Source organism: Epinephelus lanceolatus, chromosome 5 (genome assembly GCF_041903045.1).
Source record: "Epinephelus lanceolatus isolate andai-2023 chromosome 5, ASM4190304v1, whole genome shotgun sequence".
NCBI lineage: Eukaryota > Metazoa > Chordata > Actinopteri > Perciformes > Serranidae > Epinephelus > Epinephelus lanceolatus.
Genome location: NC_135738.1, coordinates 32,759,610 through 32,783,629, shown reverse-complemented (window position 1 = coordinate 32,783,629; position 24,020 = coordinate 32,759,610). Strand labels below are relative to the sequence as shown.

Here is a 24,020-nt window from a genome sequence, read left to right as displayed (position 1 = left end):
CTCAGTTGGGCACCAGATGCCATCTGATCAACAATTAACAATGCGCACTCATCTATAAAAGCTGATTTTAGCATTAACAGTGCAACCATTAGTGTGCATTTCAAGAAACGATAATGCCTTTGCATGAATAAAACATATAATGTTAAACTGGAGTTGTGCCAAGTCTACAAGGGCTTGAGGTAAAATGCCAAAGCATCAGAAATAAAGATGAAGAAGGATTAAATTAAGATTGCATAAGCCAGGAAAAATAATGTATATGAACTGAGTGTGAAATACGGCAAATTGCTTCAGTTTAGTCAAATACAGGAACGGGCTCCAATCCAATCAGTACAGTGTAGCATTAATGACTGTATACTTAGTGGAGCGTATACGTTTTCAGTGAGCTGTAGATTCAATAAATACATAATTTTCTAATGTAAATATCTGAGTGGGGTTTCCCTTGATGCTGCGGAAAATCGAGCCCTTGCTAAGTATATGTTGAATAGAGCTGTTGGTGTCCAAGTACCGATCACAGCTCCAGCCTGAAAAGCATCATCTCTGTGTATTTTCATACTCGTATTCACAGATGTAGGAATGTGTATTTTTGAGGGCCAGCTGGTTTTATAATAACACAGGTCTACGTCTGTTTTTTAAACCTCAGAATTAAGCTTTCACACATTGAAATGAGTTGCAGTTGTGAGTAGATGGAGGATTTATATTATGACAAGTCTAAGTATATTAATGGATGCCATGCCCGGAGTTTGATATACGGCAGTTAGGAGTAAAGACCTCAAAACCGTAACAAGTTGCTCATTTCTCATTAAACGTCTTAAAAGAAATGTTATTACACCTCTTATTAATCCCCAGAGAGGCAACACTACTTGTTATATGACTTTACCCCCTGAAACTGGCAACTGCATCCTCTTTCATTTTCAAATTTCTGGATTATAACGCATTTGGCTCACCTGTATGTCTCTATGACTAATCATGAAACCCAACCATTATTGTTTTTCTCTGGTAAGTCAATCATGGTGGTGCTTCCAACCCAATGTGAGTTAACTCCGCCACCATCGAAGGTATGACCAGCACTGCTCAGGACAAGGAGAAAAATGATCAGGTTTCTCCTTATTCAACATTTTTTGAGCCAAAGTTCTGCGACCCAACCTTTGCTGTGTAAAGTTTTCGGCTTGGATCAGGAGAGGATAATGTCAAATGTAATTTAATAAGCTCTCTGACAGTGCCAATCTTCTCTGTCCATATAGTATGTGTTGTGTGTTGGAATAAGATGCGTGTTGCCCAGTGGGGAAAAGGAAAAAGGGCATCGTCAGTGTGTTGCACATGCCTGACTAACTAACAGTCTGCCATGAACAGACAAAGTGAAGCAAAAAATATAGGTTCTGGATCTTGGGTCGGATCTTCAATGTCGAAATACCCATCAGGCTCAGTTGGGTCAGGTGGTTAAGGCTCGGGTAAAGGGTGGGTTCAGGTTTCAGTTTTAGGCCTCTGCAAAACTCTAGTGTGTGCAAACAAGGCTAAAGCAGGATTTATACTGAGTCAGCTCTGTGCAAAGCCTAAGCAAGTGGCTTACGCTGTTGTAAGCATTTATACTTGTGCGGTGGTGTGTCTGTGTCACTCTGCAGTTACACCTCCAAAACACTAGTTGGCAGTGGTGTTTCTGTGAAGCGCTGTAAAGTTTAGTCGATTCAAAACACACCCAGAATACACATTAAACATGGCTTAATAGCAACAATTTCAAAGACAAGGACAAAATTGGCTTCACTATAACTCACGGTATTCACAGTATAAAGGCAGCCATTTGCCATTTTATGATTCATCCTGTCAACAAGGGATTAATGAGTACACTGTTATCTGTATCTGTTTAATCAGATAAATTATTTGGTTCCTTATCCGTACTCCTAGTGGGCGGGTTTAAATAGAAATGGGGTGAGGCTTGGCCGGAAGTGGGTTAGATCTGACGGTAAGTTTTGATTTTAAGTCTGAAACTGATACGGGTTGATCAGAAGCTGCTATATTATTTATTAGGAAACTATTTACAGAACAGACTAATGACACATTATACTCGGATGTTACTCACACGTGTAAAAAATACATTATCAGTACTGGATACTCATTTCATCTGAGTGTTCGGCTCAACCCTACTTTCAACTCTTTATAATGTGGACGAATGAGATCGACTTTCAAGGGTAAGGGATCATAAAGGCAAACTAGATTTTCTCCAGTCAAGTGCCAGACTATAAGAATGGAAATGCATGTGTAGTAATTTGTTTGCAGGACAGGATTTTTCTTCCTAAAGTGGAACCTATATACTGGAAAGAAATAATAATAACTGTATGTGACATGAGTGCTAATGGAGAGCACACAGCTGAACTGACAAAGACAAGACTCAGCGGAACCCTAAGCCAGGCTGCTTGCTGTCACCCCATTTCTACATTTCCTGACATGACAACGCTTCCTCTTTGTTGAATTGAAAGCACCTTGAGGCCGCTAGCATGGGGGCGGGGGTGGAAAACACAAATACAATATAGGAAGTTAATAACAAAATGCCAACAACCTTTCAAACCACACTTTCCATTAAATATATCCACTTCTCATTCTAGTCAGCTCATCGTGCGGATACAATATCCTCCCTTTTGTCACATACATGCTGAGCTTATTGGTGCGTGCCTCACACTTCAAATCTCCTGATAACATCAGATAAACTGCAGATGTAGCTCCGGCTCTGCGGTCACCGGGGTGATTATGAATGAAGCCTGCATCGTATTAGCTGCGGAAATGACGAGTAGATGACTGAATCCAATACTGCAGGCATCAGGGCGGCCGTGTCCATCTCTGACCTGCGGTGTGTACAGAGAGCCCGAATCACATCCTGATCCCTGGGGTGTCAGCGGAGGTGTGGAGGGGTCAGCGCAGCTGGGGGGACAATACTGATCTTACTTATTAACTCTCCCTTCCTCCTGTATTTTGTCTCCCCCTCATGCACACATCACAGCGACTCGTAACTCTCTGCCCCTCAGCTCAGCTACCAGCTCAGCTCCACCGTCCTCCTCTCACCCTTCTCTGACCCTGCTGCCAAGCCTTATCTCGCTGTCTCTCCACCTCTCCCGCAGGGATCTGAACCTCAAAACCCCTGACAGTATCTGAAGCATCTTCATCACTCACAGTGGTGCCATGGGGAGAGTGGAGGTGGGGGATGAAAGGAGCGGGGGCGGGTGGGCAGGTCAACTTTCTGCGCTGGTTTTGATCATGCTTAAATGCTGTTGTCATCACGCAAAGAGGCCACAGCTACAACAGGAAGAAAATACATAAGCCTAACTTCGAATTCATCGGTACAACTTTCCAGCACTTTTCAATATAAAAACTTCTTTCTCTCACAGTTCCCTAATGGATAAAGAGGCTCTAAGCTTGTCTAAACAACTAAGTTCCCTCCTCTGATGGCATTGTTTGCACTCACAGGATCACGGGGGCTCAAACCCTTCTATCATCCATCATGGTCAGAGATCTACAGAGATTCATCCCTGCAGGTTTGAGCTCTACTTTTCCCCAAAATCAATAACACTTTCTTAAATAAAATGAGTTTCTCTTCACGGCCCACTGAATTCTTCCCTGAGTCCACTTCAACAAGTCTTAACAGTCTCCACTAAAGAATTGTGTTGTTCCCATTGACTGTCCTCGCTGACAGTGTTCGGTCTCAGACAGTTTCTGATGTCCAGTGGCTTTTGTACAGAGAGGAATTCATGTCAGCTTAACAAGAGACTTTTATTTGAGGTGTCAGTTGAGCTACTCTTTAAGCTGACCATCAGTCTGACTACCGATGGCAAAATCAATCTAGTATAGTGCTGTGGCTCAATTTAATATAGACATATAATGATCTACAACCCTAAGAATACTTCACTGAAGACATGCTACCTAATGGCATTACTGAGCCCACGAGGAAGCATTAACGTAATTATCAGATTAATTGAGTAGTCTGACATTTTGCTTTGTTGCCGAGAGTTAGATGAAAAGATTGGCACCACTCTCATGTCTGTACCTTGAGGGAGCACAGGGTTGGTTGTGTCACTTTTTACTTTCATCTGAACCTCTCAAAAACCGTGTCCTTAATGAGATCCCTTTCAAAGTCTAATGAAAGCAAAAAATGTCTGATAAGAATGAAGTGGCCTTACTCTCCTTAAGCTTATTCTGTTCAAAGGTATGAAGTGTCAAATATGGCTTATGCACTTGTGACAACCATCGCCATTGTGGGGTTGGTATTTATAGGCAACAATATAACTTAAAGAAATCAGCTTAATACACTGTGTGATAGCAGAAAGCCTATTACGCAAAATAATTCACATAAGATAATGACTGTCACTGAGCCATGATGCAAAGAAAATGGCATTTAAAAATGTAGTTTGGTGGCTGCAAAGATACAGAGCTCATCTGACTTCTAAACTAGCGCATGCTGTACTCTGAGGGCTGTCTCAGGGTGAAAAGTACACGGAAAAGCTCTTAGACACTTTCATCATGTAGCCGGCAAGGTAACGAAAACAAGCATACCCAGGAGCACTGTGAAAGAAGTCGAGGGAATGCTGAACTGTGGTCCATCTAATGTAAGTCTCTTGATACATCCATGGTTTGATGATAGAAATTGACATACACAGTTCACCATGGACTTCATACGCTAATATTCACAACTTGGATTAATTACCTCCGCCAAGGAGGTTATGTTTTCACCGACATTTGTCTGTTTGTCTGCAAAGTAACTCGAAAAGTTCTGAATGGATTTTGATGAAATTTTCAGGAAAGGTTGATAATGGGACAAGGAACAGATGATAAAATTTGGGTGGTGATCGGTTGAAGCGAAGTGGATAAAATAATAAAATGGCGGGAAATCCGAGCTGCTTGGCGGAGGTCTGCGCTCTCCGAGTGCTCTAGTTTTTTTATGTAAACCTCTATGCATTCTTTTGATCAATGGACCCTTTAACAGTCTAAAGAATAGAAATAGTTGAGGGACGAGTGCATATTCAGATTTTAGGACCCAGCAGTTTCTTTTGTTCACTATGCCAGAGTTGTCCGGTAAATTTGAGTCCATTAAGCTATACTTTGGTGCTTATGGTTTCCGTTGATTGTACTGAATGATTGCATTGTGGAGAAGCTTCATATTTACCCTACAGACTCTACAGACAATGGTGTCAATCTTCTCATCTAACTCTTGGCAAGACCACATACAAGCCTATTTCCCAAAATGTATTTTTCAAGCATATTCCTTTACTTTTCATATGCCAGAAGTTACCAAGCCTGTTCAAGAAACAGTGAAGCAAATAACCTTTGTTAAAAAACACAAAGTGTCATTTTTACACAGCTTTTTGTACACATTAAAGAAATCAGATACAGCATGTTAATAGTTGAGCTTTAGAGGTGCTGATAGATGGATTTTGTCATGGACAGAACCAAGCCAGTCCATGTGTTAAGCACTGACCAGCTGCTGGTTGAAGCTTTGTATTTGTTGCACAGATATGAGAATGGTATCAATCATCTGATCAAGCTCTCTGCAAGAATGCAAACATGCTTATTCCTAATCATACTATTTCTATCTAAGGGCTTAATGTAAAGATTTGATGGAAAAACTCACAAAAATAGCCAAGACATGCCAGAAAAAAAAAGTTTTTACCAGTATGCTGAGGTAAATTATGTGTGGGTAAAATTCTTCCACACATATCAGCTGTGAAACACAAAAACTCACAATTTTGGAAAGACTACAAATAAAAAAGAACTTGAAAAAGACTCTGTTTCCATCGGGGAAATGAAAAGGGACAGGGCCAGGAAGACTGCAGCCTTTCAGTGGAGATCCAGATCCCACCGCTTCAGGCTACTGAGCACACTTACTACATCCTTTCATTAGGGCCCAGACTGTGAGAGAGACGGTGGTGTCAGCTGAAGAGAAGGCCTCCACCCTTCTTTTGACCGTATGTGAAACTCTTCCTCTAATTTGTTTATTTCTCCTCTGACAGTCTCTTTCAGCTCTAACTGCTCCTCTCGGTCAGCTCTACTCCAAACATGCCTATCTCGCAGCGATCTGCAACGGATGACTGTATGACCCGACAACATGAGCATCTCCTCGTAAACTCTGCGACTATGGAAACTGCTTCTCTCCTGAAACCTCTCCACATACACAGCAGCTTCTTTGGTCAGTGAAACACAGGTCAGCTGTGTGACCCTGCAAGGATATTGTCTCTGTCCTGGAAAATGCTGGTCAGAGGTCGATTTCTTTCTTTACAGCGCTCAGAGATTTCAATTCCCTACTCCCCAGAGCAACGTTGCAAACTCGCCAACTGCCTAATATCTGTTTTGCTGTTGGTTCAAAGTTACAAATGCAGTTTTTTGAGCTACTTTTTAAGAGCTAGTAACAAGTTACATGGACCAAAAACGGGACAGCCAGGACAAGGTTTTTAATCAGGAAGTCCTTTTCCCATGACAGAGGGGAACATCTTGAGAAACACAACGTGACAACCTTCCCTCGTTCTCAAGCGCCACTCTCTTCCAATCTTTCCTCTCTCACCCGCACACTATTGATTAACTGTAGAGACCTCAGGAGGACATTACTGTCGTCAGTAAAGAGCTGGGGAAAAGTGATGAAATACGAGGGGAGATGAAAGAGAGTGCAATAAAAAAGAAAGTGAAAAGAATTGAGAGAGTACAGGCAGAGTATGAGAACGGGTTCAGGGAGGCATTAAGTTAGACTGATGTCACCGATTTGGTAAAATGGACTTGCACTGGTATAGGGCCTTTCTAGTCTTTGACCACAAAAAGCACTTTCACACTACATGTCATATTCACCTATTCACACACACATTCATGACAAAAGGCCCGTTTCCATCAAACACTTCTGGTATGGTACCTTTGGAACCAAAAGTAACCCTTCAGACATGTTACCTAGACCCTAGCGCTTAGACCGCAAATAGTACCCTTAAATGTGGGCGTGGTTGTTGTCACTCACTGCTCTGTCCAGCACTCACTGTATTTCCTCATTATCAGTGACACAGATGGAAGTCTGCGCCTCGTTTATCATCTACAGAACGAGGCTGCACACCGACATTTTCAGAACAGAATAAAACGGTCTGCAGTGAGAGTCTCTCTCCATGGGATATTTAAAAATAGTGGGTTTGTGCATGTAGTCCTTCTCAGGCAAGCTCAGGGCTTTAGTGTTGATGTAGCCCACAGGAACCACACTCCACAACTTTGTTTCTCTGAGTGACGATTTGAGTATATGCCTTCACGTAATCTGGTTGAAATTAATATATATAAAGGCTTGAAGATCCACCCATTACTAAAAGTGTATGTCATATAAAAACTAGTAATGTGAAAGTAATGGTCAAAGTTGTCACAGTGAAATTTGAGGTGTGCTGATGGATTCACGTCATGAACTCATGCATTGAGTAACATTACAAGTCAACATTCCACCTTAAAAGTTGCCGGCAGTCTCCGACTCCAGCTGCTGCGAGAGGCAGCATAACATTTTATTTTATAGTTACAGTCTACTAATAAAACTCTCCGCGGTATGAACAGTGGTTACATGAGCCTCAAAACCAGCCACAGTTCGGCCCTGAGCAGAGTGACTGTCAACGGCTTTCAGTGTTCACAGCTCCACCTTTGAGTACGAGATCTGTGAGCTAGGTACCCCAACAGAAGGGGTACCAAAAATGGGGACGGTGCAGAACAGTTCCATTGGTACCATCCACAACTTTTCACAGTGGAAACTGAAAAAAAGTGTACCAAACTGAACTGAACCGTACCGTACTGCTTAGTGGAAACGGGTCTAAAATGATCAAAGTCTTACCGTCATAGCCAGGAGTTTGCCATAGGTGAGGTGTGCTGGAATGTGGTCTGGCTTGGCTCGCAGGGACTCTCTGTACCAGTGTTCAGCATCAGACAGCTTGTTTAGTCTTATGTAGGCCTCTCCTGTGAAAGCAAAAGTGAGAGTCGAGTCAGGGGTCACGCTGTCAGAGGTTATGTCATCACACATCTTCCCTTTGTTCAGCTGACGGTTTCAATAACAGAGCTGCAGTGAGATTGGACCTCAATCCAGAAACCATTATATGTTTTTACATACTTGTATAACAACTGGCACTGAGCTAAGAGAATGCAAATGTTAAGCTTTGTTTTAGAGCGCCACATTCATACTGCAGAGACAATTTATAGTCTACTTTCATTTTTATAACAGCAAATCTTTGATACCCAATCAGAATACTTATTTCTTAAAAACTGAAATTGGCAGAGTTCAGTGTGGCTTAAAAAAACTATGGAATATTACTGAGTTTATAACACACTCCCTCGCTCTCGCTGATCTGTCAGACATCATCCGATACCTCCCCCACCGCCTGATCTGACCCTCTGCCTGCTAACACCTGAAACAACAATAACCTCCCTTTCATAGCCGTCCAACAACACGTGTATTATTGCAAGAATTTGACAACATCGTCTAGTAATGGGACACAACACAGTTTAAATCAACATTACAACATATTTAGGGAAAGAAACAGAACATATCCCAGTTGTTAAACTTTCACTTGAACTGGAGTGTCCATGTTGTTTAGACTGGAGTGGACTGACACTTTAATTGAGAGGATTAGGACTAATCACTTCCCTGATCGGAAACTGATAAGCAACAGGTGTCACACGACTAATCACAACTCTGGGACTTTCTTTTAATGATCTGAAAACACTCTTTCTCCTTTTACTGCGAATGAGTGATAACGCTGTATAATAATACCTCTAACACACAGGCATGTTAAAAGCATCAAATTTAAGACGTGACTTCCTTTCATTGGGAAAAAAATTAGAGCTCCGAGCTTAAGGACTTTCCCCCTCGAGATGTAGAGTGATACATGAGAATATATTTTCAAGATGATATCCATCAGTGCAGCCTTATGTTTCAGATTTAAGTGTTGGAAATCCATAATATTGTAGACACATAATCACAAATGCTCTTGTCAACAGCTTACATCAAAAACAGCAAAGAGTGGATTAGAGGATGTCACAAATTTGGAGATGGTATTTAAAGATTGCCATATTCCCACGGCCAGCTTGTTGTGTTTTTCAGTCCAAACTGAGATTTATACTATTTGACAAGTGCAATACTGATAACTTTAGTTTAACAAATCATCTGTGTATTCAATATACAGGATTATCTGGATCTCAGAGATTTACCACCGTCCCTATTGGTGCATTGAAAGACTTAAGAAAATGTACAGGTCTGTTTTGACGTGACTGTTTCATTAGTTAACAGATTTTAAAGCAGCCAAAATAGTTGTCTCGCTGCCCTGGCTGCAGACCTCTGTATGAGATTAGCACAAATATCAACGCACAATTAGAAGTGACATCGAATCCAAGGAGCTGAAAAGCAGCCCCTCGGAGTGGAACATTCCTCGGCCCACCAGAGAGTGCTGGAGCGGGACCAGCAGGGTGCAGATTACCACCCAGGTCTGCCTCTGATGAAAGCTTCTGCTCCTTGGCGTCTGACAAACAGCATGAGAGCAGCGCACTGAGTGAAAACTGGAGATAGATATGAGCAGGTGTGCCAAATGTGCAAATCAGTTCAGCGAGGAAACAATCGCTAAGCCGCAGAAATCGCAGATCTCTGGCACGGTGCCTCCGCTACAGACACAGCGCTGCTCCTTAACGGTGACTGGAGCTTTCATCAACATTTTGACATAATCTCGGTAGCTCTGTCAAATTGCATTTTGCCAGCACACAAGCGAACCCGTGGCACTACCAAGTCTGGATTACAGACGTCCCAGGTTTCGAAATGTCTATGTGTGTAAGTAGCAGCATGTGTGTGAGAAAGAGAAAGCAGGAGGGAGACGGAGAGAGAGAAAAAAGGTAAAAAAAAAAAAAAAAAAAGGCAAAGAGAAAGCAGCTATAATGAGCCTGAAAGCAGCTGTTCTACAGCTGTAATCTAACAAGCTGGCTTGTTCTTGAAGTGAAAAGCAAATTAACTCTGTTTAACATGATATTGTAAAGCTTACTACTGTCTCAAAACACTGTTTAATAGCTTTAATTCAAGGCTCTCAAACAAGGATTTCACTGATATGAACTGATATAAGTGGTTGTTTGCTGTATCACTATCCAACACTCATTTTTTTGACAATTACTTCTATTCATACATTCATTTTCCCTAATTGCTTATCCTTGTGAGCATCATGGGGGGGTTGCTGGAGCCTATCCCAGCTGACATTGGGCGAGAGGCGGGGTACACCCTGGACAGATCACCAGACTATCACAGAGACATAGAGACAACCATTCACACTCACATTCACACCTACGGACAATTTAGAGTCACCAATTAACCTGCATGTCATTGGACACCAGAAGTACCAAGAAAAAACCCACACTTTTGGGGGAGAACATGCAAACTCCACACAGAAAGGCTCCCCCAAACTTTTTGGAGCACATCTTAGCCCTGGCTTAACCTAATAAAAGGCTGCAGAAGGCTAGATTGACCATAACCTCGTTTCCGTCTTCCTCCATCTTCTTATCTAATAAGCTAGAGCTTACAGTAAGCCCCAGGTTTAAGATTCACAACTGGAAATATGAACCCGGAGTTAACATCTTCTGAATTCTCATAGCCCTAGTGGTAAAACAAATGTTTGATTTCCTCTTTTTTGCTCATGAAAATATTGAATCATTAATGAACAGAGAAATCTGCAATCACAGACAGCAATCATTGTGTTGGTTATCTTCCAACTTTAACTTTCACAAGTGATTTTAACCGGTGTTTTTGGGGTAAATTCCCAAAAGGTCTGGGATACTCCTGCTCCACAATGAGTATTAGTCACAGACAGTATGAAATAAAGGATGTAGCTACCATGACATTACCCACTGGTTTTAGGCCTCAAGTTCAGACGTCACCATCTTGGTTTGTTGGAGCCAGAAGTGACCATAATTGGACGAGAGGGTGGAGCTGTGGGATAAGTGAGGGGTGGATTTCACTCCTAGACAGTAGTGATACCTTACAGACTGCCTGTCAGCTCAGTTGGCCCTTAAATATGCATACCTTTGAGCCTTATTTAAGTATAAATGGGTGAGTTATATAGTTCAACCCCTGTAGAGTTGAAATTAGCTGTAGAGACAAAAAACTCTTTTTTTTACTCAGGCTGTAAACACGTTATTTTTGCTGTAAAGTTGGGCATTTTCTTGCCTCTTGAGTCAGCTTCAACTGACCATTTGAGGAAAAGCAGTTCTTGGCATTTCTGCGTAGGCTTTATTTTTCAACCTCGGATGTTTCTGCTTTGTGCTGGCGAGCCCAAGACTATCCAACATTCAAAGCTACAAGTGTAAAACATCTAACCGGGCTGTAAGCAGTGGCCTTACTCACAATTAATAATCCACTAATGCTTACTGAAAGTTTGGTTCAGTTAAGATGCTGCCTGTCCAGAAGAAACAAAAAAGGTTTGTTTTAACAGACCCAGCACAACAAAGTAAAACAAAAACACATGATGTAAAGCAGCCAATTGCTCCAAAATAACCCGTCCCGTCAGTTCCGCTGTCTGATATTCTTCCTTAAAAACAACAGATTTTATGCTTGTGCTCTTGAAACAAAAGCAGCACTTACCCATCATGTTGTAGAGGCTCTGTGGTGCAAATTGTCTTGGCATTTTCTGTATTGCTTCTTTAAACACTGTGAGGGCCTCCTGTGAATGAAACAAACAAAAAAAAAGAAGGTGGGGGATGTTTGCATTAGAGAGCGGAGAGACCCCACCAGAGAAGCTGGCGCTGTGGTAACTAGTCATTCCTCCCCTGCAGCCGAGGCCCTGACACTGTGAATACACAGCGTGGAATTGGGGGTCGCCGGGAGGCTGGTTCATACAGAGTCGAGCAGAAAGGGTCTATCCTCAGTGTCACGCTTGTTAAGACGACTAGAGCGGTGTCACATATTGACTCTGGTATGTATAGAGTGCAGGTCCAGTGATTCACCTCAGAGTCCCTCAGAATTTAAATGGTCGAAGGAGCTGGAACCTCTTTATTGCTGAAGCAAATGTTGCGGTTAGAGGTTGGAGGAAGTGGGACTGTTCCCTTCCTCCAGCATGCCAACAATTTATAAAAGCCCTTATTGAATCTGCAGCGCCGCTGTTTCAGTCCTGATTGAATCAGCAGCATCAGTACTTATGTACATTATAAATGTGCAGCATTGGAAAACCAGTTCCTTTAGCCAGCACTGTAGGTCTTTAGGGGCGTGAAAGAAAGCGAATTTGTTAGAAACAGCCTGAGGATTATCTGCACAAAACATTGCGTCCCCTATGACACAAGCAATTCTGGAACATGTCCATATAAAACTGAACATTTTCTCAGTGTCCCAGAAGCTCCTCGGGCAACTGCCTGCATCTTATCTCAATTCACTATGGTTTTACATTTTCTAGCATGTACTGCACGTAAAGCAGCAGCCTCTGAGTGTGAGACAAAGTGTGTTTGCAGGCATGTTTCAAAATACATGAATGTGAGCCAAAAAATATTTTTGCACGTAAACTACACCAAATGAAGTCAAGACATTTTATATTTCATATACTGAGGGGCCAACATGTACATTATAAAGATAAAAAACAGGATTTTGAAGGAATGTCATCTCCACATAGCACATTTATTTCATATTGCAATGAACTTAACTGATAAATAACATTATGACTGTCTCAGCATATCTCTGTTTACCAAAATATATATGTAAGTTAAGGAATTCAGTGTAACTCACGTGCTGAAATATTTAGAAATATGTATCTTTAAGGTTTTTTTTTCAAAGCAATATGTGAGCTGTATTGTCTGAGGCCTGTCATGATGCCTATTTTTGCTGGATGATATATTATCCCAGAAATAATTGCGATAACCAATATTACTGTCATTTTGAGACCAGTTTTTGCCACTGATATAATGATAATATAACGGCATAATAACGCAAGTAGATCCTCTCGAAGAGCATTTAACTTTTAATTTTTAAGAATATTCAAACATTGGAAATGGAATATGAAAAAAAAAAAAACATTTTTAAAAGGGAGAACCTGGTAGGAAAGTATATAAAATAAAATTATAGTACCTTTAAAGGAGCTGACTGAAATTACTCAGTTTGAGACTCGATACAAAATTTGGCCAACAAAACCATGTGATGCCTCTTGCAACTAATAAAAAAAGCTTAGTGAAACTCCGGGAACACTGCAGTTACCTCCATAATCTAGCTGGCTCGTTGCCAGGGTTTTGGCAAATTAACGACTATCAGGACTGTGCCTTTTCCATTTCAAAAGTGCAGCTACAGGCTATTGTTTTTACCTATGAGAACTTTGTTTGAGTGAAAAAAAGGGAGATTCATAGCGCCGAAGTAATGGTCAGGAAAACCCTGTTATTTACTCTGTCATCATGCTGGCTGAAATGTTGGTGACATTCTTATGTAAAAAAACAAGCATCTAAACACAATAGGCAGTACTGAGGCCAGCAAAATGATCCAAGGTCATGTCTATATATTGTGCAATAAGTTGATAACACAGTTATCGTGACAGGCCTAACTTTTCTACAGTTTGAATCCATACCTCCTGGTGTCCCTGCTCATGGAGCAGCTTGCCCAGGTTGTACAAGCAGCTGGTGACTGAGCTCTTGTGTGCGTGGGGATCCTTCAGGTTCTCATCTGAGATGTCGGCGCAGGTCAGGAAAGTGCGCTTGGACTCATCTAGGCGACCCTGATTCATCAGGATGATGCCCGTGTTCAAGTAGGCCGCTGTTGGAGAAACAAAACATGGAGAATTGTGACAGTTCTGGCTGAACACTTGAGGTTCCCTGCCTTACCTGATTGGATCAGTTGTTTCCTTCAGCTGACTTATGTCAACATATTTATGCCGGTGTACAGTGTGGCCACTATTACCTGACTCTACTCAGTGTCACTCCGCTGATATGTTCATGCTTACAATGTTAACTACTACAGTTTCCTCCCTGACCCAAATGTCCTCTATATGTGGTCATTTTTTGAGTTAAGGTGTTCTTTAAGGGGAAACTGGATCTCTGAACAGAATCCATGTTGATGATTGGATTCATTGAGTGCTTGCTCAAAGAGAAGAGCCTTTTTCGCCAAATCTACAAGTGTCTCTTAAACCCCTTTTCCACCAACATGGTTCTGTTCTGATTTGTGCACCTAATTTTGGGCACTTCGGAGCATTTTGGAACCTGAAAAGTAAGTTCCAAGCTGGAACTAAAAATAACGATTTTCCTTGACCTGAAGTGCGAACAGTGATGACAGTAGGCGTGTAATATTCTTTTCTATTCTGACATAACTTGTTGGACCATGCTTGTTTTTTGGATAAAGACAAATATCTGTTTTAACAGAACAAAGCTTGCAGCTAATCAATGTGATTCAACATCCTGCTACTACTGTTTCCTTCAGTTGTGCACTGTGCAACACCTTCCATTGTTGACGCCTCCTTGATTACAACAGTTTTGCTAAAAACTGGTGGAAACATAGGCTAGTTCGCTAGATAGCACCAAGGTTTCAAGAATCCTGAACAGAACCGGTTAGCGAACCGGTCCAAATAGTTTTACTGGTTGTGCACTTTTCACTAAGTGGCTCACGTAGTCACTTTGTCTTTATGATTTCTTCTCTGTTGTATATTGCCCTTGTGAAGCACTTTGTGACCTATGTTTGCGAAAATGGCTATATAAATACGTTTTACTTGCTTACTTAAAAACCATTGCTAATTGGGTGGAAAAGTGGTGTCACTCATCTGAAGCCTCAGAGATCAATGCTGCTGAAGAGATGCATAATGATAATTTCTATATGTATAACCCCTCTGAGGCGGAATGATGAACCACTGTTGGCCTTATTAATGCTTTACTGTATATCCGACCTTTGCATGCATCCTGTGAGACACTCTGGATGCTTGTTAAACTTTTCTTTGAGTGGTCAAAGACAGCATCTAATAATCGATATGCGGCTGGAGAGTAATTAGTCTCTGTAGACCTGCCTCTCTAAACAACTCCCTATCAAGTCTGTCTGTTGGAATAAATTAACTTGATCCAGCAGATCAATCTGGAAGGCTCTTCTATAGGGTGTTGACGTGTAATCAAGTTAAGGCAGGGTGGATGAGAATCAAACAGTTGTTTTTCCATCAGACACGTTATCGTCTTCCTCTTCTGTCCTTGGAATTTGTTATCTTAAAAGCTCACATTATTTAATTCCACATCCTTGCACCTCACAGTTTCATCTGTGCTGCATTGTGTTGCATCAGATGGTCAAAATATAGGCTTTTTCTCCATTGCATAGATCTGCACTGACAGCAGAACAGATAAGAAAAACTACAGATAGACAAAAGCAAGTTTTTTCCTATTTCGTCCGCCTTCTAAATTGATTTCCTGTATGCAAAAATGTGACAGAAATCAATAGCACTTTATCACAAAACAGTACAGCTCTGCATATTAAATCAAAAATGCTACAGTTTGCTCTCGTTTGCTCCCAGTTAGGCAGTGAGTAATGGTTCAACCTTGAAAAACGCTTTTAACTGTCACATTGTAATTCTGCCATCAACATGTCTGCTGCTTGAGGTAATTAATTAACCTTGTTATTGGCTATAACAGATTGGATAATTGCACGCTAAATGGAAATTTTCTAGTCTAACCGCGATCTTGATTAGGTCGATAATTAATCCAAGGGAAGAAAGGAAGAGACGTTTAAGATTCTCTGTTTTTCTGTCATTGACTGATGCCTGGAACAATGGGGAGCTAATTTATTGCATGATCAGGTAAGATTGTGAGCGATTTGTTCTAATCAACCTGCTGACGACGGAAAATTTAATTCTAGCAAAAGCAGTTAAATTGTGGCTAATTCTCATGGTGGGGTGATAGGGAGCCAAAAACTGAGAGAAAGAAGAAGAAGCAGTGAACGTAGGAGGGATGAAATGAAATAGGAGCGTCATGGCCTGAATTCATAATAAATGACATCATGCAGCTGCCTGATCTGTTGACATGAGTCGGCTTTGAAAGCCAGTCAGACAGCTGCGTTGAATGTTGAGTTCAGTTGTATACCCACTGCCCTTTGCCACCTATTCCTCTCCCTTCACATGACCACAGCCTGTATGCACTGTTGCCTGGACACAGCACAGCCACAACCGCAAGAGCTGGAGATTGTCAATAAAAAAGAAGAGCTGTACTTACAAGCCAGAGTTGGCCGGCTCCCAATGGCCAGCTTATAGTAGTGGAGCGCCTCTGAGAACTTGTTGCTCTCCTGTAGCAGCAAACCGCTGGAGCAGACAAAAGGAGACACAGTACAGGCAGTTTAGAGCTTTAAAGAACGTTTAAAAGTCAAAAAGCCTCTGTTAGGATTAGACGAGGACACGGGCAGCTGATAAAAGTGAGGAGGAAGATTTAGATCTTAGCAAACCACAGACATTTGAGCATACATTTGAGTGTGAGGCTGTGGATGTTTTGTGTTTCCCCCTCAGGCTAAAACAGCATCATTAATAACCTTGTCAGACAGACAGCACTCTGGGGAATACAAGACAAGACGGCACTTCCTCTGAGAGAAACACTCTGATCAATGGACACACGCATGTAAAAGGAGAACTCCCACATTTGTCGCATACATTCCACAGTCACTCAGCTATGAATGAAGACGCACTTTAAAAGACAACCAAGTACACAAGCACAAAAGCGCATCGACAGCACTTAACAAAATCAAAAGGCAAAGGTACTTGAGCATTGAGAATAAGAAAATAAAAATACAACACAAACTCACAGGTTATACAGCATGTCAGCCATGTTGCTGCGGTAATAGAGGGCATTTCTGTACGCCTGTTCAGCCTCCTCCATCTTGCCCTGGCTCTTCAGGACGTTTCCAAGGTTGCCCCATGCTGATAGCGGGTTACAAAAGAAAAGGTTAATCAAACAGAATTAACTGTGAACACCTTCTTTAATTATTTTTTTCAGAATCTTAAAAAGCTCTTGAATTAAAGCAGCAGGACAGAACATTTCTATGGCAAGTAATCATATTCTTTTGTTATTCTCAGCCACTTACTGACACGGGTTCAGTGGTTTTCTTTAAATTCTAAAGAGAAAAGCATTATGGGTAAAGAAAAATGACGCACCAGGGGAGGTGTGAGCCAAAAGCACCAGTCATTTCTATAACAGTGTGTCTGAAAAGAAGACCACCACAGTGCTTTTGCTCAGCTAATGGCATTAGTGTTGAATGGCAGGGTGAAGCGACTGACAGGTGAAAAAAGGTTGCTGAGAGCTTTTATACATTTTGCGTGTGGAGTGTGAAATGAAATGTATGGGCAGAGTGATGGTGGCCAGTGTTGATTGCTTTGTAAAATAATACCATCACTGATCTGTTCTTAAGGTTTTTCTTTTTACAGTCTGCACAACAGAGATGTGGACTAGAGTCACATGACATGTATTTGAGTCGGACTCTAGTTACAAATTTGATGACTTTAGACTCAACAAAGTCAAAAAAGACTTGCAACTTGACTTGGAGTTTAACACCAATGACTCGTGACTTTACTTGGACTTGAGCCTTTTGACTTGAAAATACTTGATAGGCCAAAGATTAATTCAAAAGTGTGCCGTGAATCAATTCATTTACTCTTAATTCATTGCCCTTCATTTTCCTAATCTACTAACGCAAAAAATAGCCCCTTTTACACTGCCAGCTTTTCGGCAAATGTTGGGCCGTTTTGCCGAAAAGCTGCAATCCGCCTTGTAGGGTAGTCATATTGGCGGAACCCTTTTAGTTTAAACAGACCAAGGTGACCTTCCGCAACGGGAGGGGCTGTTGAAGACTTGTGGGAGGAGCTGTTGATGACACCGCATGTGCGACCCACTGGCGGTGGATAAACAGGAAACAGCTGATAGCAGGAATTAGCGCGCAGCTAGTAGCAAGAGGGAAACACAAACCTGACAGACACTGTAAAGATGAGCAACTGGGGAGACAAAGAATTGCGCGCCCTCATTGCCCTCGCAAACGAAGAGGCCATTAAAACCGTCAGATGACGGGGATGGTGAAGGACGGGCCAACTTACAAGAGAATTGCCGAAGGACTGACTAGCTGCGGCTTCCGTCCCATGTCACTGTTTACGTCACATGCTGAGCTACACGTTTTGTTACTTGCTCACGCCTCCCATTGCCCCAAAAAAGGTGCATTCTGTATAAACAAAAGTAGGCAGGCGGCATTTTGCTGCACTCCCCGATTTTGTTTTTATACTGCCAATGCTGAAAGAAGACTGATTGGGCTTTCCTGCAAATTTGCACAATTCCTGTTTAAAAAGGGCTACTGATACCAAGGATAATTTTGTTTGTGTACAAAAATTACACACTGGTCAACAAAAATACATTTCGACGAGCAAAACGTGCAGGTTGAAAATTACAAATGGCGAGGCAACAACTTCCAACTTTGTTTGGCACTCAAAGTTGCACAAAGAACGGTAAGCTGAAGCTAATATTAGCACAGTAAGCAAGCTAATGCTTAGTTTATGTTAGCTTAAAAGCTAAATAACTTTTTAAAACCCTTATTTTAAGAAATAAATCCAATTTTTACAAAGCATTTATGATTTTTGTGAATTTAATAAATCATTAGTCTGTCGTTTTGGCATTACATTTGGTGAAGAGCACATTATGACTTGTTTAGGACCTGGAATTTGATTCAGGACTTGACTGTCTTGAGTTGAGACTTTAGGGCAAGGACTTAAGACTTGAGCAAAATCATGACTTGGTCCCACCTCTGCTGCACAAGCATGACAATAATTATGATTAAACTGATTCAATGTGTCAAACAGTCATTAAATAAACATAGACAGGCCTAATGAAGTCATTGTTACATTATTTTGTTTCTTCTCGCACCTCGCAGTGCTGGCTCTTGATGCTTTTGTTGACACGTGTTGGAAGTGCTAAAATATGCAGCGTGCTTTTAAGTGACGTAATTACAGTATTTAGCTGTGGAAAATCATCATCATTATGGATCCCAGAAGAATATTCAGTATATACTGAGACAAGCAGATAAAAACAACCCGAGCATCCCTCATTCGACTGTGCTTCCAGTTACGCACAGATGAATTTATAAAGCATCTTTGTCGGATAAGAGTTCCTTTGTGCATCCTGAAATTTCACAGCTCAAACAATCCAATGAGTGTGCCTGTGTTTGAGGTTGGGTTCTGTTCAAATCTCATATTAGCTATAATGAATGTGAGTCGGGGACATTGCTGCTGCTCTGTTTCGGCTGATGGCCTGCCAAAACAAACAGCTGTCACGCCTCAGCTCCGCTCTGAATCTGAAAGGGAAATTAGCTAACACAACGTGTCCCCGCTATTGCCTTGCGAGTACCCTGCCCTGCTCCCCTCCTCAGCAGCTCTGACAACTTTGCTTCGGGTGGGGATCTGTGTCTGATGACCTTGAATATGAAGGCTATTGAATATTTTATCTGCTGTTAAAGGTGCCAATCAGAGACGTGTGATGGTGCCCTTCCAAGTGAGATGGGGCATTTGGTGTCATAAAACAGATTGCATGCTGGGTATAAGATGATGTGTGATAAAGAGGTACAGCTCTGTTGTATTCCTTGCAACAGTAAAATAAAGTGCATTTTTGAAGGATAAATTTAGCCTTGAGTAGTACAACTAACTGACTTGTACTCGTGAGCACTTGTATATTCTGCGGTGAGGCTGAGTGACGAAGAGAAGTCATTTTGAAGCAGCTTGACTTTGAATTATTCAGGGCGGCAGTAGAGCGACAGCACACATTATCAAATTCAAAACTGTGCCTAAGAGCTTGCTCGCTATTCAGACAGCAAAATATGATGGGTGAAAGAGGTTTTGGTGTGGGAATGTGTAGTAAAATTGTAAAAAAAGTGTGTGTGTGTGCACATGTTGGAGCTGTCGCACCTCTGTGCATGCTGATTCAGAATGAAAGAGCCTTACCTTTAGCAGGATTGACATAAATCCCTGACTTGTAGAGCATCTCCTCATTCTGCCAGTCCCGGTTCCTCAATACAGTTTTGACACTGAAAAGAAGAACCATGGCAGCGCTGCAGTACACCAACATGGCCCTGGTGGACCTGTGCCGCAGACGGACGTACAAAGACCTCACCCCCACCGCCACCAGCAAACAGAAGCCCATGCTGGGGATGTAGAGTACTCTCTCTGCTATCACAAACCCCACATAGAAAAACAAGTTTGTGGCAGGGAGGAAAGGGATAGCCAGCAGGCCCAGAGAGAACACCACAACATTTTCAGTGGTGGGCAGTGAAGTCCTGCTCTCATAGTGCTTTTTGGTACCATTCTGTGCACTGTTAATGCAAGCGTCTGTGTTGGAATTGTTCATATGTTCGTGATTGTTGTATTGGTAACTATGTCCGTTACTGTTCCCATTTCTGCCATTGGTGTAATGATGCGCTTTGCCATTACTCTCCTTGCCTTTACCGATGTGGTGCATCCACAGGCTGAACCAAGCCAGCAGGAGCAATGCAAGGTAGAAGCCCACCGTGTGAATGTTCCTCCAATCAGCAAGGCTCCTGATCAAAGGCAGGGCGTCCATTGACCAATCAAAGCTGAGCATGTCCGGGCAAAGTAGAAGCCAGAAGTTGACAGCAGGCAGGTAGAAAAATGTCAGCATTCTGGTGAGGAGCGAGGGGGAGTCGGCTGCCGGGTTGTCAGAGTTGGAGAAGTTAGGCGGTTTGTTACCCATCCAGTAGAATCGGCAGGCCAATAGGATGGCTCCCCAGGCTGCCAGCAAAAACACATTCAGCAGCAGGTGGATGTTCTTTCTCTGGAGGACAAAGAAAACACAGGAACAGCGATCAAACCCTCAATCTGGTGGAAAGGAAAAGGAACAACTGTTGAGGAAAATATACTGCACATATGAGAGCATTGAGCCAAACCTAGTTTTCTGGGTGGTTATAATATTTATGACTCGAGGACCCTTACATTTACTATGACCAAGGCTACGGATTGGAAATTGATCAAAGGAAAGCCTGATCTTACGTCACTTCAGCTCAAGAATAACATAGCTACTACATGGTCTCAACAGTATAGCTGGATAATGAACAAATCAGTTGACTCTTTAAACCACTTTTTAAGCCAACCAAGAATGACAAAAAAATCACTAGCTTTTATTAAAGCCAGAACATTCACACTGAGTCAATTCATTGATTGTTTATTAATGAAGGTGACCCTACATCGGGACTTTCCACTCATGCATACATTTTTCCTCGGCGGCCTCTATAGACATATCAAAACAAACACAACCATTTGAACTCCATTCATCATATTACAGACTTGATATTAAACACTTTCCCAAATGCTGTGTGGGAACACTTATGAAATATTTATAGTGTGTTTGGTTGTTTAATACTTTGCTGGCAGAGCTTTGAAAAATGGCTGGACATATTTCGCCGCAAGCGTGTTCCAGTGTTCGGACCAAGTGACCTTTCTTATTGTGCTCATGTTGGAAATTCAACTAAGAAAAACTTAGAGCTTTTTCTTAAATAAGCAGCTGGAGCACGTACAGGTCCTGCAGTTTTAACTTCATATGTGCCTCAAAAACACATAAAAAATGGGAAATTCAGCACTACAGAGCCCAACAAAACATAGATGATCAATACATGAACTACGCAGCAACGTCTTGTTCTATTAGTCTCAGCAGTCTGAATCTAAATCTCCAGGGCATCATAGTCAGAGATGTTTTCTCAGATGAATTCCTTTTCATTATTTAAAGCTAAACCCAAGGCTACAATGGCCTAACCTCACATTACTTTTATATCAGTGGATGTGATCTTTCTTCATCTCCACATACCAAAGGGAGCAAACATGTCCCATCTGTGATTATAAACTTCATACCACCACTGCTTTGGGGGTATACTATTGATTTCCTCGCCTGTCTGTTGTCATATACAGATTGTATCAGCGAAGAGAGGCTTCAATAACCTCTGGGGACATCTGACTGCGGGGGAAAAGCTTTGTTGTCTGCTAATGATCACTGCTAATGCAACGAGCTACAGCTCAACACCCAGGCAACAGGAAATGAGACTGGGTGCACAGATGACAACACCATGACAGCTAATTACAGTATTTGCTGTGGTGCAATGGAGGGGGTAAACACAGCAGGAACACCTAAAAATACAATGCAATCAAACATGTTTATATGTTCAGTATGTTTACTGAAGCTTGGCAGGAGAACTCCTCCTCAAAATGATTCCTTGTTTTTGCAGGCAAGGAAATTCAGTCACTCCAGACATACACTTAAGAGCTCGGTAGAGCACCAAGTGCGCTTGTGTGGCTGAAGTGCAACAATGTGGATCTGAATACTAGCATACTGTATTCACAGTGGTTATGAAAATATCACAAACTTGAAAAAAAACCCTACTTGTATAAGGTCAGCTCTGTCAAAACCTTCAGGGGAGGCCTGACAACTACCCATGGTGCAGTATTTTATGATGATAAGCCACTGCTGAAGAAGTTACTCGGTCGCTTGGCAACAAAAGGTCATCGTTTCAATCCAGATCACCATTTCTCATTAATTTGAGCCACTGTCAAAGGTCAGCCCCCCGAGACAGTAAAGAAATACATTTTATATAGTGAGAATATATCCATAGAATTATGAGAAATATTACCAAATGGAGCTTAATAACACTAAATTAAAAGTATAAATCCAAGGTGCCGTGCAGGGACCTAATGGGTGAACTATTTCATCCAGTCAGCCATAATAAATGTGCTATAGCTGTAACCCCACTGTGACAGTGGATGCTCTAGCATGTAAAGAAAAGACCACAGCTAGGCAACCGACTACAATACAATACAACAATGGAGAATATGTCAAACTATCATCATTATCTCAATGCTATTAAAAATAAAAACAGGAAAATTACAAACATCTGTTTGGTGTGCACAGATACGACTGATAACATAATGCAAGGTTCCAAAAATGTGAGCAAAGTGGGGTTTTGTCATGTGAAAATTAAATGGGTGACTGAAACTGTGCCAGTTCAAGTGAAAGGCTAGAGCAGAAAGTGCATGGGAGCAAAAAATTCCGTTTAAATGTTCTGGTTAAAAAAGAAATAATAATTCCTATTTCCTGTTGAACAAAGAATAATACCATGACTATCTATCTTTTTAATTAGCCCTCAGTGACACACAGGAATGCAGCATCTATGTTCCTGCTGACTGTGGGACTAACCACTGAGGCGTGCTTAAAGGGACATTGTGTAACATTTTCAGTTGTTTATTGGCAAAAATCGATGTCTGCATTCATAAATATGTCATCAGTGGTGTACTATTACCTCCACCAATAATCTGACTTATTCTCGTAAAAGGAGAATTTCGGATTTGTTTGTACATTGTGCGGGTAAGTCGTCTGTGGGGTTCCATTACGTTTCGCCATCTTGAGAATACACCCGCCAGCAAGGGACATACAGCACCGCCTTTGTCGTTTTCGTTGAGAGCCAGGCCAGCACTGCGTGACTGAGGAGCCGAAGGAGAGGAGCAAGAGGCGCTTCGCTACTACCCTGGCAAATTTGAAACAAAGTCCCACTCTTTGAGCATAATGCAGGATCATGCATATGCAGCATCATGGGAGACGGAATCCTTGTCGCCAAGAAAGTGCAAAAGGGAATAGAAAAGGCAGCGTGACCGGCGAATTAAAAAAACGAAGGCCCACATCGGGGTAGCCTTTCCCAGGTAGAGAGAGCTGCTGAGGGAGAATTCTAATGCAATCACAGGCCAGCGCCGCTGTTGGCTGTTAGCCGCTGTTAGCGGCCAGTCACTAACAGCCTCATCCCTCTCCTCGCATCACTGTGCCGCTGTTAGCTGTTAGCCGCTGTTAGCTGCCAGTCGCTAACAGCCTCATCCCTCTCCTCGCATCACTGCACCGCTGTTAGCCGCTGTTAGCTGCTGTTAGCGCTGGCCTGTGATTGTATTACCTTTCTCCTTCAGCAGCTCTCTCCACCTGGGAAAGGCAACCCCAATGCTGACCCTTGTTTTTTTAATTCGCCGGTCACGCTGCCTTTTTGATTCCCTTTTGCACTTTCTTGGCGACGAGGA

At 42.0% G+C, this 24,020-nt stretch overlaps 1 protein-coding gene across 1 annotated transcript in view; it reads right to left on the bottom strand.

Annotated features, from left to right (window-relative positions):
• Positions 1–24,020, bottom strand: part of tmtc2b (transmembrane O-mannosyltransferase targeting cadherins 2b) — a 129,785-nt gene that overhangs the window by 20,048 nt on the left and 85,717 nt on the right. Inside the window, exons 3-8 of the mRNA XM_078168095.1 lie at positions 19,905–20,751; positions 16,736–16,850; positions 16,156–16,241; positions 13,548–13,732; positions 11,591–11,669; positions 7,817–7,938 (exon numbers count right to left, since the gene is read on the bottom strand). Of these exons, the coding sequence (XP_078024221.1) occupies positions 7,817–7,938; positions 11,591–11,669; positions 13,548–13,732; positions 16,156–16,241; positions 16,736–16,850; positions 19,905–20,751 (1,434 nt within the window). The remainder of the gene's footprint in view (positions 1–7,816; positions 7,939–11,590; positions 11,670–13,547; positions 13,733–16,155; positions 16,242–16,735; positions 16,851–19,904; positions 20,752–24,020) is intronic.